The following is a 16,572-nucleotide window of genomic DNA, read 5'->3' on the forward strand; positions in this document are numbered from 1 at the left end:
GATAAGTCATTAACTGTATGCATTGTTTTTCATCAGTATACAACTAAAGGACCTACCGTGAATATTACAAAGTACCTCTCTCCTTTAATGTTATGATTGTAGTGTTTTTTCTCTACGAATTATGATCCATTTGTATCCATGGATACAAGGTACATTGAGTTCATTTGGAAGTTCAAGGATGACTGCATATAACATAAATAATTTCTTACAAGGTTGTTTTACAATTTCAATATACAGATGTAGGATCTTAATTTGATCACCATTTTTCAGGAGAACTTTCCTGCTATCCAGGAAATTTGAACTTGTAGTATATTTCAGGTTTAAAAAGGCTTCGGAAGTTTGTAATTTCCACTTTGAAAGCGTTAGGTTTAAAATCCGATTTTATGAATTTGTAGCTGTGCTAGCAAGTGACCACTCCGCAGCGCTGCCTCCAGAACAACATTCATGATGAAAAACGCTAATATGCTACAAAGATGACCATTAATTATAATCCACATAATAATTAACATTTCCTCTTGCTGCAGGATTTTTTTCCTGCTGTAGCAAACTGGTTCAAATTAAGATCCTACATCTGTACCACTATCGGCAAATGTTAAAATGTTAAAATGTTAAACGTGCCTTAAAAAAGTATTGAACTTTGTAGTCAGTATACATCCAGGTACGTGAGGAGTGTAGTCAGTATACATCCGGGTACTTAAGGAGTGTAGTCAGTATACATCCGGGTACTTAAGGAGTGTAGTCAGTATACATCCGGGTACTTAAGGAGTGTAGTCAGTATACATCCGGGTACTTAAGGAGTGTAGTCAGTATACATCCGGGTACTTAAGGAGTGTAGTCAGTATACATCCGGGTACTTAAGGAGTGTAGTCAGTATACATCCAGGTACTTAAGGAGTGTAGTCAGTATACATCCAGGTACTTAAGGAGTGTAGTCAGTATACATCCAGGTACTTAAGGAGTGTAGTCAGTATACATCCAGGTACTTAAGGAGTGTAGTCAGTATACATCCAGGTACTTAAGGAGTGTAGTCAGTATACATCCAGGTACTTAAGGAGTGTAGTCAGTATACATCCAGGTATGTAAGGAGTGTAGTCAGTATACATCCAGGTACTTAAGGAGTGTAGTCAGTATACATCCAGGTGCTTAAGGAGTGTAGTCAGTATACATCCAGGTGCTTAAGGAGTGTAGTCAGTATATATCCAGGTACTTAAGGAGTGTAGTCAGTGTACATCCAGGTACTTAAGGAGTGTAGTCAGTGTACATCCAGGTACTTAAGGAGTGTAGTCAGTATACATCCAGGTACTTAAGGAGTGTAGTCAGTATACATCCAGGTACTTAAGGAGTGTAGTCAGTATACATCCAGGTGCTTAAGGAGTGTAGTCAGTATACATCCAGGTGCTTAAGGAGTGTAGTCAGTATACATCCAGGTACTTAAGGAGTGTAGTCAGTGTACATCCAGGTACTTAAGGAGTGTAGTCAGTGTACATCCAGGTACTTAAGGAGTGTAGTCAGTATACATCCAGGTACTTAAGGAGTGTAGTCAGTATACATCCAGGTACTTAAGGAGTGTAGTCAGTATACATCCAGGTACTTAAGGAGTGTAGTCAGTATACATCCAGGTGCTTAAGGAGTGTAGTCAGTATACATCCAGGTACTTAAGGAGTGTAGTCAGTGTACATCCAGGTACTTAAGGAGTGTAGTCAGTGTACATCCAGGTACTTAAGGAGTGTAGTCAGTATACATCCAGGTACTTAAGGAGTGTAGTCAGTATACATCCAGGTACTTAAGGAGTGTCCTCGAACAATGAGCCCACTGACCGTCTCAATAAGAGTCTCATGTCATTCATCAATGCTATACTGAATGAACGGACAAGGAGCAGGCTGGGGGAGGGAGGGACATGTGTGACTTTGGAGGCCCTGGTCGGCCTATCAGAGCAAGTGAACCATGAATGACACCTCTGAGAACCAACTCCTTAATCGACCACTGCACCAGTGGCCACAATGGCATTATGCAAACACAGGGAAGAGTTTTCAGTTTGGTCATTCATTCACGCTTTGTCCCTGATCTTTAGAAGTAGATTTGGGAGCTCTGTTGTCAGGGGTGACTGAGGGAAAGACTTGGTGGGAGTGAGTTGAGCAGTGAAGGTTCACGAGGCTGAGGCCAGTTTCAGTGGCTCCACAGTAAAGCACAGTGAAGGTTCACGAGGCTAAGGCCAGTTTCAGTGGCTCCACAGTAAAGCACAGTGAAGGTTCACGAGGCTGAGGCCAGTTTCAGTGGCTCCACAGTAAAGCACAGTGAAGGTTCACGAGGCTGAGGCCAGTTTCAGTGGCTCCACAGTAAAGCACAGTGAAGGTTCACGAGGCTAAGGCCAGTTTCAGTGGCTCCACAGTAAAGCACAGTGAAGGTTCACGAGGCTAAGGCCAGTTTCAGTGGCTCCACAGTAAAGCACAGTGAAGGTTCACGAGGCTAAGGCCAGTTTCAGTGGCTCCACAGTAAAGCACAGTGAAGGTTCACGAGGCTAAGGCCAGTTTCAGTGGCTCCACAGTAAAGCACAGTGAAGGTTCACGAGGCTAAGGCCAGTTTCAGTGGCTCCACAGTAAAGCACAGTGAAATGCTCCAGTATGCTGTAAGGTGTGTCAGCGTAAGGACTCCCCTTAAGTTTGAGGGTCTGAGAGATATATCGGTTTAATAGGAAATAGGAAATCGTTTTTGCAGGTCAATAGTTTGTGCAGTCAGCATTGTAATGGTAGGACACATACCAGTTTATTTATCAGCTATTTTAGTGAAATTATATTGCAGTCTTGGATGGCAATTTTGGGCCTTGAGATGTGCACACAATTGTATTTACTACGTTTGTTTACACTGATATTTATGGTGTAAACAAACCTTGATTTATAGTTTCAGTCAGTTTCCCAGAACTATGATAACATTTCCCCCAAAATGAGGTGCTGCTTTTCGCTCTCAGGACCACAATGAAACTGTAGGAACAGAGAATACAGTTTAATTATACTACTATTCTTATGCCCAATAATTGATTTACCTTTATTTAACCTTTATTTAACTTTATTTTACCTTTATTTTACCTTTATTTAACTTTATTTTACCTTTATTTTACCTTTATTTTACCTTTATTTTACCAGACAAATCAGTTAAGAACAAATTCTTATTTACAATGACGGCCTGGGAACAGTGGGTTAACTGCCTTGTTCAGGGGAAGAACAACAGATTTTTTACATTGTCTTCTCTGGGATTCGACTTTGCAAACTTTCGGTTACTAGGCCAACGCTCTAACCACTAGGCTTCCTTACTGACCCCAAAAAACTATTCCTTGGAAAGTTATATGCAAAATAGGGGAACCTTGTGCAAATGTTGTTAGAACATTTTGTGTTAGCTGGATGACTTGTGTTTTTGTTTTTGTTTGGCCTGTGGTCAAGATCCAATTGGTGTAGCCATGGTGATTAGACTGGAGTGATTGAGTTGGGGGGAGTAACCATGGTGATTAGACTGGAGTGATTGAGTTGGGGGAGTAACCATGGTGATTAGACTGAGTGATTGAGTTGGGGGAGTAGCCATGGTGATTAGACTGGAGTGATTGAGTTGGGGGAGTAACCATGGTGATTAGACTGGAGTGATTGACTGCAATCGAGGACAGAGTATTTTTACGCACAACACACTTCAGCACTCGGCGGTCCCGTTCTGTGAGCTTGTGTGGCCTACCACTTCGCGGCTGAGCCATTGTTGCTCCTAGACGTTCCACTTCACAATAACAGCACTTACAAATGTACCTTACCGGGGCAGGTCTAGCAAAGGCAGAAATTTGATGAACTGACTTGCTGGAAAGGTGGCATCCTATGATGGTGCCACGTTGAAAGTTAGTATGGGTCATTCTACTGCCAATGTTTGTCTATGGAGATTGCATGACTGTGCGCTCAATTTTATACACCTGTCAGCAACGGGTGTTGATAAAAAAGGTGTCCACATACTTTTTGTGTATGTGTATGTATAGTAGTATATACAGTACATATCCCATACTAAATCTGATTTAGCAAGGATCCAATCTACACATTCTGTCCACGTTATTGTGCACATGTTTATATGTCATTTTTTAAATGTAATTTTCTTCTCTAGGCAGTAGAATGGGGACCAGATGAAGACACCAAGCGGTCCTGTCAGAGCAAAGGAAAGACAGAGGTATTATAGCTGTCTGGCAGTTATGGACACTTTAAATAGAGAAAGACAGACGACTGGTAGAATTCTACATTAAAGGGGCTGCCCTCACCAGAGATATTTAGATATAGACAGACGACTGGTAGAATTCTACATTAAAGCGGCTGCCCTCACCAGAGATATTTAGATAAAGACAGACGACTGGTAGAATTCTACATTAAAGCGGCTGCCCTCACCAGAGATATTTAGATAAAGACAGACGACTGGTAGAATTCTACATTAAAGCGGCTGCCCTCACCAGAGATATTTAGATAGAGGAAGACAGACGACTGGTAGAATTCTACATTAAAGCGGCTGCCCTCACCAGAGATATTTAGATAAAGACAGACGACTGGTAGAATTCTACATTAAAGCGGCTGCCCTCACCAGAGATATTTAGATAAAGACAGACGACAGGTAGAATTCTACATTAAAGCGGCTGCCCTCACCAGAGATATTTAGATAAAGACAGACGACTGGTAGAATTCTACATTAAAGCGGCTGCCCTCACCAGAGATATTTAGATAAAGACAGACGACGGGTAGAATTCTACATTAAAGCGGCTGCCCTCACCAGAGATATTTAGATAAAGACAGACGACTGGTAGAATTCTACATTAAAGCGGCTGCCCTCACCAGAGATATTTAGATAAAGACAGACGACTGGTAGAATTCTACATTAAAGGGGCTGCCCTCACCAGAGATATTTAGATAATGACAGACGACTGGTAGAATTCTACATTAAAGCGGCTGCCCTCATCAGAGATATTTAGATAGAGGAAGACAGACGACTGGTAGAATTCTACATTAAAGGGGCTGCCCTCACCAGAGATATTTAGATAGAGAACGACAGACGACTGGTAGAATTCTACATTAAAGGGGCTGCCCTCACCAGAGATATTTAGATAGAGAAAGACAGACGACTGGTAGAATTCTACATTAAAGCGGCTGCCCTCACCAGAGATATTTAGATAGAGAAAGACAGACGACTGGTAGAATTCTACATTAAAGGGGCTGCCCTCACCAGAGATATTTAGATAGAGGAAGACAGACGACTGGTAGAATTCTACATTAAAGGGGCTGCCCTCACCAGAGATATTTAGATAGAGGAAGACAGACGACTGGTAGAATTCTACATTAAAGGGGCTGCCCTCACCAGAGATATTTAGATAGAGGAAGACAGACGACTGGTAGAATTCTACATTAAAGGGGCTGCCCTCACCAGAGATATTTAGATAGAGGAAGACAGACGACTGGTAGAATTCTACATTAAAGGGGCTGCCCTCACCAGAGATATTTAGATAGAGGAAGACAGACGACTGGTAGATTTCTACATTAAAGGGGCTGCCCTCACCAGAGATATTTAGATAGAGGAAGACAGACGACTGGTAGAATTCTACATTAAAGGGGCTGCCCTCACCAGAGATATTTAGATAAAGACAGACGACTGGTAGAATTCTACATTAAAGCGGCTGCCCTCACCAGAGATATTTAGATAAAGACAGACGACTGGTAGAATTCTACATTAAAGCGGCTGCCCTCACCAGAGATATTTAGATAAAGACAGACGACTGGTAGAATTCTACATTAAAGCGGCTGCCCTCACCAGAGATATTTAGATAAAGACAGACGACTGGTAGAATTCTACATTAAAGCGGCTGCCCTCACCAGAGATATTTAGATAGAGAAAGACAGATGACTGGTAGAATTCTACATTAAAGGGGCTGCCCTCACCAGAGATATTTAGATAGATGAAGACAGACGACTGGTAGAATTCTACATTAAAGGGGCTGCCCTCACCAGAGATATTTAGATAGAGAAAGACAGATGACTGGTAGAATTCTACATTAAAGCGGCTGCCCTCACCAGAGATATTTAGATAAAGACAGACGACTGGTAGAATTCTACATTAAAGGGGCTGCCCTCACCAGAGATATTTAGATAAAGACAGACGACTGGTAGAATTCTACATTAAAGGGGCTGCCCTCACCAGAGATATTTAGATAAAGACAGACGACTGGTAGAATTCTACATTAAAGGGGCTGCCCTCACCAGAGATATTTAGATAAAGACAGACGACTGGTAGAATTCTACATTAAAGGGGCTGCCCTCACCAGAGATATTTAGATAAAGACAGACGACTGGTAGAATTCTACATTAAAGCGGCTGCCCTCACCAGAGATATTTAGATAAAGACAGACGACTGGTAGAATTCTACATTAAAGGGGCTGCCCTCACCAGAGATATTTGATAGCTTCAATGAAGTGTACTAGAACCTTGTACAGGAAGAAATGAATAGACCATATTGTATGGTGTTGTTATGACGTCTTTGACCTCCCGGGTTCCCGTCCCCGCAGGATGAATGTCAGAACTACATCCGGGTCCTGCTCATCACCGGGAGGCGGATCTTTACCTGTGGAACCAACGCCTTTACCCCCGTCTGCACCACTCGGCAGGTGAGAGAGAGAGAGAGGAGGATGAAGATAGAGTTAAAGGAGAGAGGAGAGAGAGAGAGGAGAGGGAGGAGGATGAAGATAGAGTTGAAGGAGATGAGAGAGGAGTAACAGGAGAGGGAGATGAGAGAGGAGTAACAGGAGAGGGGGTGAGAGAGGAGTAACAGGAGAGGGAGATGAGAGAGGAGTAACAGGAGAGGGAGATGAGTAACAGGAGAGGGAGGTGAGAGAGGAGTAACAGGAGAGGGAGGTGAGAGAGGAGTAACAGGAGAGGGAGATGAGAGAGGAGTAACAGGAGAGGGGGGGAGAGAGTAACAGGAGAGGTAGATGAGAGAGAGGAGTAACAGGAGAGGGAGATGAGAGAGAGAGGAGTAACAGGAGAGGGAGAGGGAGATGAGAGAGGAGTAACAGGAGAGGGAGATGAGAGAGGAGTAACAGGAGAGGGAGATGAGAGAGAGGAGTAACAGGAGAGGGAGATGAGAGAGAGGAGTAACAGGAGAGGGAGATGAGAGAGAGGAGTAACAGGAGAGGGAGATGAGAGAGAGGAGTAACAGGAGAGGGAGATGAGAGAGGAGTAACAGGAGAGGGAGGGGGAGATGAGAGAGGCGTAACAGGCGAGGGGGGTGAGAGAGGAGTAACAGGAGAGGGAGGGGGAGATGAGAGAGGAGTAACAGGAGAGGGAGGGGGAGATGAGAGAGGAGTAACAGGCGAGGGGGTGAGAGAGGAGTAACAGGAGAGGGAGGGGGAGATGAGAGAGGAGTAACAGGAGAGGGAGGGGGAGATGAGAGAGGAGTAACAGGCGAGGGGGGTGAGAGAGGAGTAACATGAGAGGGAGGGGGAGATGAGAGAGGAGTAACATGAGAGGGAGGGGGAGATGAGAGAGGAGTAACAGGAGAGGGAGATGAGAGAGGAGGGACAGGATGGAGCACTCTGTTCACAACAGCAAACCACTGACCCACACTACGCCACGACACGCTTTCTGACATCTGCCGGTACAGTAGAATCCGGGATTCATCCGTAAAGAGCACACCTCTCCAGCGTGCCAGTGGCCATCCTAGGTGAGCCTTTGCCCACTGAAGTCGGTTACAACGCCGAACTGCAGTCAGGTCAAGACGACAAGAACACAGATCAGCTTCCCTGAGATGGTTTCTGGCAGTTTGTGCAGAAATTATTTGGTTGTGCAAACCCACAGTGTCATCCGCTGTCCGGGTGGCTGGTCTCAGACAATCCCGCAGGTGAAGAAGCCAGATGTGGGCTGGCTGGTCTCAGACAATCCCGCAGGTGAAGAAGCCAGATGTGGGCTGGCTGGTCTCAGACAATCCCGCAGGTGAAGAAGCCAGATGTGGGCTGGCGTGCTTCGCGGTTGTAAAGGTCAGTTGGACCTGCTGGCAAACAACGTTGGAGTGGGCTTATGGTAGAGAAATGAACATTCACTTCTCTGGCAACGGCTCTGGCGGCTCTGCAGTCAGCATGCCAATTGCACCCCTCCTCAAAACTTGAGACATCTGTGGCATTGTGTTGTGTAACAAAACTGTACATTTTAGGGTGGACTTTTATTGTCCCCCACATAAGATGCACTAACAAGGATATAAACAAATTTGTGGCCAAAATTTGAGAGATAAGCTTTTTGTGAGTATGGAACATTTCTGGGATATTTTATTTCAGCTGATGAAACATGGGACCAACACTTTCCATGTTGCGTTTCTATTTCTGTTCAGTGTATATGAAGTAATGTTTTGGCCATGCATACTATATAGCAGGTGTCTGCGGCAAAACCGGAACAAATCTCCAGTATTCCCACGAGTAAAAGAGGAGACATGATTGTGTCTCAATGTAATCAACGAATGAAGGGATTGTTATTTTCAAATACAATATATTTTTTGGCTTAGTTGTGGTCTATTTACAGTGTAAAAATTATAATAATTATGTTCCGGGCCCCTGACATCCGCTCCGACAAAAATCATCCCTTAGCTGAATGGAGTGGCCTGTTCCTGCTGTTTAGGATCCTAGTATGGACATCTGGACATACCTCTATCTAAACACCTCACCCTTCTTCCATCCTCTTCCAGATAGGAAACATCAGTCGGGTGATGGACACGGTGAACGGGGTGGCGAGATGCCCCTACGACCCGCGTCACAACTCCACTGCCATGGTAACAGAGAAGGGCGAACTCTACGCCGCCACTGTCATCGACTTCTCGGGTCGTGACCCCGTCATCTACCGTAGCCTTGGTAACATGCCGCCGCTGCGAACAGCCCAGTACAACTCCAAATGGCTCAACGGTAAACACTCATGTGAACCATACACTCTTTGAAAAAAAGAGAACCCTTTGAAGAAACCTTTTTGGTTCCATATAGAACACAAAAGGGTTATCCTATAGGGACAGCCGAAGAACCCTTTTGGAACTATTTTGTCTAATAGTGTAGGAATAGAATTACAATTGGATCATGACTGTACTTCCTGCTTTGCTTCCTGGTTATGGGTACATTCAATATGGCTGCCAGTCCACCCATCAGGGAACATAGACTTGATGAGGTATTTGCATTCGAGCAATTCTATGTCAATGCCAATACATTACTGAACAGCCAACTGTAACTGGCTAGAGGCACTCCTTATGTTCTAACGTGAAGGGAATCCTAGAGGATGAGTCCTAATGGTAATAGGAAGGTGTAAGGAAGAGAGAACTACTGATTCCATGCCAAGAACATCACTGCTCACATTCCTGCTGCTGCATCAGCCGTTTGGAGCTGAAATACCATATCTCTTACACCTTCCCTCCCTCTCTTTCTCTATTCGGTCTTCTCCCCTCCCTCTCTTTCTCTATTCCTGTCTTCTCCCCTCCCTCTCTTTCTCTATTCCTGTCTTCTCCCTCCCTCTCTTTCTCTATTCCGGTCTTCTCCCCTCCCTCTCGTTCTCTATTCCTGTCTTCTCCCCTCCCTCTCGTTCTCTATTCCTGTCTTCTCCCCTCCCTCTCTTTCTCTATTCCTGTCTTCTCCCCTCCCTCTCTTTCTCTATTCCTGTCTTCTCCCCTCCCTCTCTTTCTCTATTCCTGTCTTCTCCCTCCCTCTCTTTCTCTATTCCTGTCTTCTCCCCTCCCTCTCTTTCTCTATTCCTGTCTTCTCCCCTCCCTCTCTTTCTCTATTCCTGTCTTCTCCCCTCCCTCTCTTTCTCTATTCCTGTCTTCTCCCCTCCCTCTCTTTCTCTATTCCTGTCTTCTCCCCTCCCTCTCGTTCTCTATTCCTGTCTTCTCCCCTCCCTCTCGTTCTCTATTCCTGTCTTCTCCCCCTCCCTCTCTTTCTCTATTCCTGTCTTCTCCCCTCCCTCTCTTTCTCTATTCCTGTCTTCTCCCCTCCCTCTCTTTCTCTATTCCTGTCTTCTCCCCTCCCTCTCTTTCTCTATTCCTGTCTTCTCCCCTCCCTCTCGTTCTCTATTCCTGTCTTCTCCCCTCCCTCTCGTTCTCTATTCCTGTCTTCTCCCCTCCCTCTCTTTCTCTATTCCTGTCTTCTCCCCTCCCTCTCTTTCTCTATTCCTGTCTTCTCCCTCCCTCTCTTTCTCTATTCCTGTCTTCTCCCCTCCCTCTCTTTCTCTATTCCTGTCTTCTCCCCTCCCTCTCTTTCTCTATTCCTGTCTTCTCCCCTCCCTCTCTTTCTCTATTCCTGTCTTCTCCCTCCCTCTCTTTCTCTATTCCTGTCTTCTCCCCTCCCTCTCTTTCTCTATTCCTGTCTTCTCCCTCCCTCTCTTTCTCTATTCCTGTCTTCTCCCCTCCTCCCCTCCCTCCTTCCTCTCTCCTCCAGACCCTCACTTTATCTCAGTCTACGAGGTGGGCCTCTTCACCTATTTCTTCCTGAGAGAGAACGCAGTGGAACATGACTGCGGTCGGACCGTGTTCTCCCGAGTGGCCCGGGTCTGTAAGAACGACGTGGGCGGTCGCTTCCTATTGGAGGACACTTGGACTACGTTCATGAAGGCGCGGTTGAACTGCTCGCGGTCAGGAGAGATCCCCTTCTACTATAACGAGCTGCAGAGCACCTTCTATCTGCCCGAACAGGACCTCATCTACGGCATCTTCACCACCAACGTGTGAGTGACACACACACACCTACACACAGACACACACATAAAATGAACACACACATTGTCTGTCATACACACACAGGCTCTTTTACATGTACAGAACCAGTCAGTAGTTTGGACACACCTGCTCATTCAAGGGTTTATCATTATTTGGACTATTCTCTACATTGCAAAGCTGTCATCAAGGCTACTTTGAAGAATCTCAAATATAAAATATCTGTTGAACACTTTTTTGCTTACATGATTCCATATGTGTTATTTCATCGTTTTGATGTCTTCACTATTATTCTACAATGTAGAAAATAGTAAAAATAAAGAAAAACCCTGGAATGAGTAGGTGTGTCCAAACTTTTGACTGGTACTGTATATATATATACACATGTATAGATGCAGACACACACACACACACACACACACACACACACACACACACACACACACACACACACACACACACACACACACACACACACACATCTGTAAAAGAACAAGGAGGACCTTTAAAACAGCCCCAATGAGTACAAGCTCACAGACACACACACACAGACACACAGACACACACACACACACACACACACACACACACACACACACACACACACACACACAGACACAGACACACACACACACACACACACACACACACACACACCTTTATTCTCCATCTATCCAGTCCTACTTTGTTTTAGTTCATTTATTTACACATTGCCCTAACAGCATCCTGCTGAGGCTGAAGGTTTTACAGATGCTGAGAAGCATATTACACATTTCAAGCTGTTTGGACAAATGCTGAGAGGAGGGAAGTGAAAATCACTTCTCGAGTCTTTTCTTCTCCGTCTCTGTCTGTGTCGGTGCCCTTGGCTTAGCGACAGAGCAGAACCTTGTCTGGGAGAGACGCTTTAGTCTGCAAGGAAGAATGGTGTTGGAGGATAACCACTTAAGAACATTTCTGTGTGACTGTGAAACACTTAAATAGGTTTTAAACTCAAAGGGTTGTGGAAATTGATTGTGGTGAACCATTTGTGTTAGTTAACCCTGTCAGGTTTTGGGTTGCTGTCTGTCTGTCAGTCTGTCGGTCCGACTCTGTGCATAGCCTAAAGCATCATATCCTGTCCAGAAGCTCCTCCCTGCCAGTCTATAGTCCCATGTGCCTTATCATTGGTCTGTTCAGAACCAACACCCAGAATCCCCTCTCTGCCAGTCTATAGTCCCATGTGCCTTATCATTGGTCTGTTCAGAACCAACACCCAGAATCCCCTCTCTGCCAGTCTATAGTCCCATGTGCCTTATCATTGGTCTGTTCAGAACCAACACCCAGAATCCCCTCTCTGCCAGTCTATAGTCCCAAGTGCCTTATCATTGGTCTGTTCAGAACCAACACCCAGAATCCCCTCTCTGCCAGTCTATAGTCCCAAGTGCCTTATCATTGGTCTGTTCAGAACAAACACCCAGAATCCCCTCTCTGCCAGTCTATAGTCCCATGTGCCTTATCATTGGTCTGTTCAGAACCAACACCCAGAATCCCCTCTCTGCCAGTCTATAGTCCCATGTGCCCGTATCATTGGTCTGTTCAGAACCAACACCCAGAATCCCCTCTCTGCCAGTCTATAGTCCCATGTGCCCGTATCATTGGTCTGTTCAGAACCAACACCGAATCCCCTCTCTGCCAGTCTATAGTCCCATGTGCCTTCTCATTGGTCTGTTCAGAACCAACACCCAGAATCCCCTCTCTGCCAGTCTATAGTCCCATATTCCTTCTCATTGTTTTATTCAGAACCCCTCTCTGCCAGTCTGTAGTCCCATTTTCCTTCACATTGTTCTGTTCAGAACCCCTCTCTGCCAGTCTATAGTCCCATGCTCCTTCTCCTTGGTCTGTTCAGAACCCTTCTCTGCCAGTCTGTAGTCCCATGTTCCTTCTCCTTGGTCTGTTCAGAACCCTTCTCTGCCAGTCTATAGTCCCATGCTCCTTCTCCTTGGTCTGTTCAGAACCCTTCTCTGCCAGTCTGTAGTCCCATGTTCCTTCTCATTGGTCTGTTCAGAACCCCTCTCTGCCAGTCTATAGTCCCATGCTCCTTCTCCTTGGTCTGTTCAGAACCCTTCTCTGCCAGTCTGTAGTCCCATGTTCCTTCTCCTTGGTCTGTTCAGAACCCTTCTCTGCCAGTCTGAAGTCCCATGTTCCTTCTCCTTGGTCTGTTCAGAACCCTTCTCTGCCGGTCTGAAGTCCCATTTTCCTTCTCCTTGTTCTGTTCAGAACCCCTCTCTGATAGACTCAGTGCCAGTAGTTATAACACACTATATTAGTGTGGTAGGCTTCTAACCACCTACCTCTCCTCCTAGACCCTGTTATTAACATGATGTAAACCTACACACTGCAGTACAGTCAGCTACAGTACAGTCAGCTACAGTACAGTCAGTTACAGTACAGTCAGTTACAGTACAGTCAGTTACAGTACAGTCAGATACAGTACAGTCAGATACAGTACAATCAGATACAGTACAGTCAGATACAGTACAGTCAGATACAGTAGTCAGATACAGTAGTCAGATACAGTACAGTCAGATACAGTACAGTCTGCTACAGTACAGTCTGCTACAGTACAGTCAGATACAGTACAGTCAGTTACAGTACAGTCAGTTACAGTACAGTCTGATACAGTACAGTCTGATACAGTACAGTCAGATACAGTACAGTCAGATACAGTACAGTCTGATACAGTACAGTCTGATACAGTACAGTCAGATACAGTACAGTCAGATACAGTACAGTACCCCAGTGGTTCCTTTCATACCTGTACTAATGGTCCTATTGAGAGAGAGCGGTAGCATCAATTTGGGCCCGTATTACTGGCACAAGCACTCTTCTGTCTGAGGTCCATTTTGGACTCACCCAGGGCAGAGCTAAAAGGCTTGTAAACTCTGAGGTATTGAGAAAGACATCTTATCCCAGTCGCACAGACAAAAGACAGGCTGCAAGGCATTGAAACGATAGTGATCTCAGGTATCCTCCAGGGATAACAGGAACCACTCTGAAAGACCTTAGTGATGAAGACGTGGTGTGTCTTGATCTGCGCCTCCGATTCGGAGGGTTTTACCATATAAATAGAATCTATAGAAAGGGCTTGGAACCTCTAACCCTGGCAATTTGACTGTTCCACCGGTGCACTCGCAATGGCTGCCAGTCCACCCATTATGACATCATTGACTTGAATGTTCTGTAGATTCTATTACTATGAGTTTTGCCTTGTGTTTCGGTTGCAGTTCCTTTTCGTAGTCCTTTTCTCCTTACCCTTTCCCTCCTTTTACCAGTGAATACCTTTGTCTGTGTTGCAGCTGAGAGGTTTAAATGACTGTGAGGATTGTTAAAGATGAGATGGGAGCACAGGTCTATAGGAAAGAAAGACATGTCTGTGCCAGCACTGGGAGATCATCAAAAATCATTATCCTGTCATTATCCTGTCATTATCCAATTATTATCCAATTATGTGCCATATTGTACCTTATATTCATAGTGATAACTATTATAATTGATAGATAAATGTCTTTGTATACTGTAGACGTCATTAAGCTCTCTTTTGAACTAAGAACATAAGTAGGTCTTACGCATCAATTCAGTTCTTTATGAACAGTGGTTTCCTGTATCAAATAGGCTGCTGTATTTTTCCTGCGATGTCCGTACAAAGGGCTTTATAGATACATTTGATGGATTGGATTGAAAAAAAGTGGACGGCGCTCAACCAACGCGAGTCGAGGTGCAACCAAAGCATTTGATCCTCATTGAAAAGGAAAGGGCACAACGCTCGCTCACCGTTAAAAACCGTATCGATTGGTTCACTGCCATGGCCTCTGAGTCACGGTGTCCTGACGTCTTTATGTCCCTCTCTTCCTAACAGGAACAGCATCTCTGCGTCGGCTGTGTGTGCTTTCAACCTCAGCGCCATCACCCAGGCGTTCAACGGACCGTTCCGTTACCAGGAGAACCCTCGTACAAGCTGGCTCTCCACCCCCAACCCCATCCCCAACTTCCAGGTAGGGGGCGATGCAAAGTCTACTGTCTGCTCTTCTACTAGATTCCTTCTTTCACTGTTTCCCAGCCCTCTACTCAGGAACCAAGATGTTTCACGTATGTCTGAACTAGCACAGCTAATTCCACTAGTCAATGACTCAAATGAGCCTTTCATCACACCTGATTCCACTAGTCAATGACTCAAATGAGCCTTTCATCACACCTGATTCCACTAGTCAATGACTCAAATGAGCCTTTCATCAAACCTAATTCCACTAGTCAATGACTCAAATGAGCCTTTCATCACACCTGATTCCACTAGTCAATGACTCAAATGAGCCTTTCATCACACCTGATTCCACTAGTCAATGACTCAAATGAGCCTTTCATCACACCTGATTCCACTAGTCAATGACTCAAATTAGCCTTTCATCACACCTGATTCCACTAGTCAATGACTCAAATGAGCCTTTCATCACACCTGATTCCACTAGTCAATGACTCAAATGAGCCTTTCATCAAACCTAATTCCACTAGTCGATGACTCAAATGAGCCTTCCATCACACCTAATTCCACTAGTCAATGACTCAAATGAGCCTTCCATCACACCTAATTCCACTAGTCAATGACTCAAATGAGCCTTTCATCAAACCTAATTCCACTAGTCGATGACTCAAATGAGCCTTTCATCACACCTAATTCCACTAGTCGATGACTCAAATGAGCCTTTCATCACACCTGATTCCACTTGTCAATGACTCAAATGAGCCTTTCATCACACCTGATTCCACTAGTCAATGACTCAAATGAGCCTTTCATCAAACCTGATTCCACTGGTCAATTACTCAAATTAGTGTTTCATCACACCTGATTCCACTAGTCAATTACTCAAATTAGCGTTTCATCAAGCTCCTAGGCTCCACCTTGTGATCTCTGATTTATTGCAAAATGAATCAGTATAATTTAGGAAAAGCATTTGGGAAAAAACGAATCAAAAAGTTGTCCTTCTCCCTGTCTGCCCCCTCAGTGTGATACCCTGGAGGAGCGAGGTCCAGGGGAGAACCAGACGGAGCGCAGCCTGCAGGACGCCCAGCGTCTCTTCCTCATGTCTGACGTGGTGCAGCCCGTCTCCACCGACCCCCTCCTGTACCAGGACAACATCCGCTTCTCCAAGCTGGTGGTGGACATCGTGCAGGGCCGAGACACCCTCTACCACGTCATGTACATCGGCACTGGTGAGTGAACTGGAAGGGAGGGAGGGGCGGGCGGACAGGCAGGGAGGGACGGGGAGAGGGAGGGAAGGGAAGAGAGGGAGAGAGGGAGAGAGAGAAAGACAGAGGCTAGATGTCTCATTTTGTTTGTTTGTCCAATAAGAATACGGCACCATCCTGAAGGCCCTCTCCACGACCAATAAGAGCATGCGTGGGTGTTACCTGGAAGAGATGAGGCTCCTCCCTGAGGGCGAAAGCGAGCCAATCAAGAGCCTTCAAATCCTCCACAGCGATAGGTCGTTGTTTGTGGGGCTTAGTGACAGGGTGCTGAAGATCCCACTGGAAAGATGCTCCAGCTACAAAACTGAACGGTAAGAAGACCACTCCCACACACCCTCTTCAATACCCCACCACTTATACGGCTGCAGTTCAATCAAACCTGTCTTAGTTTATAAACTACTTCCTGTACACTTCTTGTTCTGGAAAGTGGATGTATCTACTGGTGAGGGCAAAGTCCAGAAGATAACAATAATATTGTATCAGTATTCTACCTGAAGCTAATCATCTTGGTGACCGTTAATTGGAAAGAAGCCAAATGTTCTGTCCTCCAGCCTCACAGGGTCTG

At 45.2% G+C, this 16,572-nt stretch overlaps 1 protein-coding gene across 1 annotated transcript in view; it reads left to right on the forward strand.

Annotated features, from left to right (window-relative positions):
• LOC135531223 (semaphorin-5B-like) overlaps window positions 1–16,572 on the forward strand; it is a 120,046-nt gene that overhangs the window by 63,423 nt on the left and 40,051 nt on the right. The window contains exons 5-11 of the mRNA XM_064959345.1: window positions 4,128–4,190; window positions 6,562–6,660; window positions 8,727–8,940; window positions 10,453–10,738; window positions 14,623–14,758; window positions 15,764–15,971; window positions 16,111–16,318. Of these exons, the coding sequence (XP_064815417.1) occupies window positions 4,128–4,190; window positions 6,562–6,660; window positions 8,727–8,940; window positions 10,453–10,738; window positions 14,623–14,758; window positions 15,764–15,971; window positions 16,111–16,318 (1,214 nt within the window). The remainder of the gene's footprint in view (window positions 1–4,127; window positions 4,191–6,561; window positions 6,661–8,726; window positions 8,941–10,452; window positions 10,739–14,622; window positions 14,759–15,763; window positions 15,972–16,110; window positions 16,319–16,572) is intronic.

The sequence above is a fragment of the Oncorhynchus masou genome, unplaced genomic scaffold, assembly GCF_036934945.1.
Source record: "Oncorhynchus masou masou isolate Uvic2021 unplaced genomic scaffold, UVic_Omas_1.1 unplaced_scaffold_1559, whole genome shotgun sequence".
Taxonomy (NCBI): domain Eukaryota; kingdom Metazoa; phylum Chordata; class Actinopteri; order Salmoniformes; family Salmonidae; genus Oncorhynchus; species Oncorhynchus masou.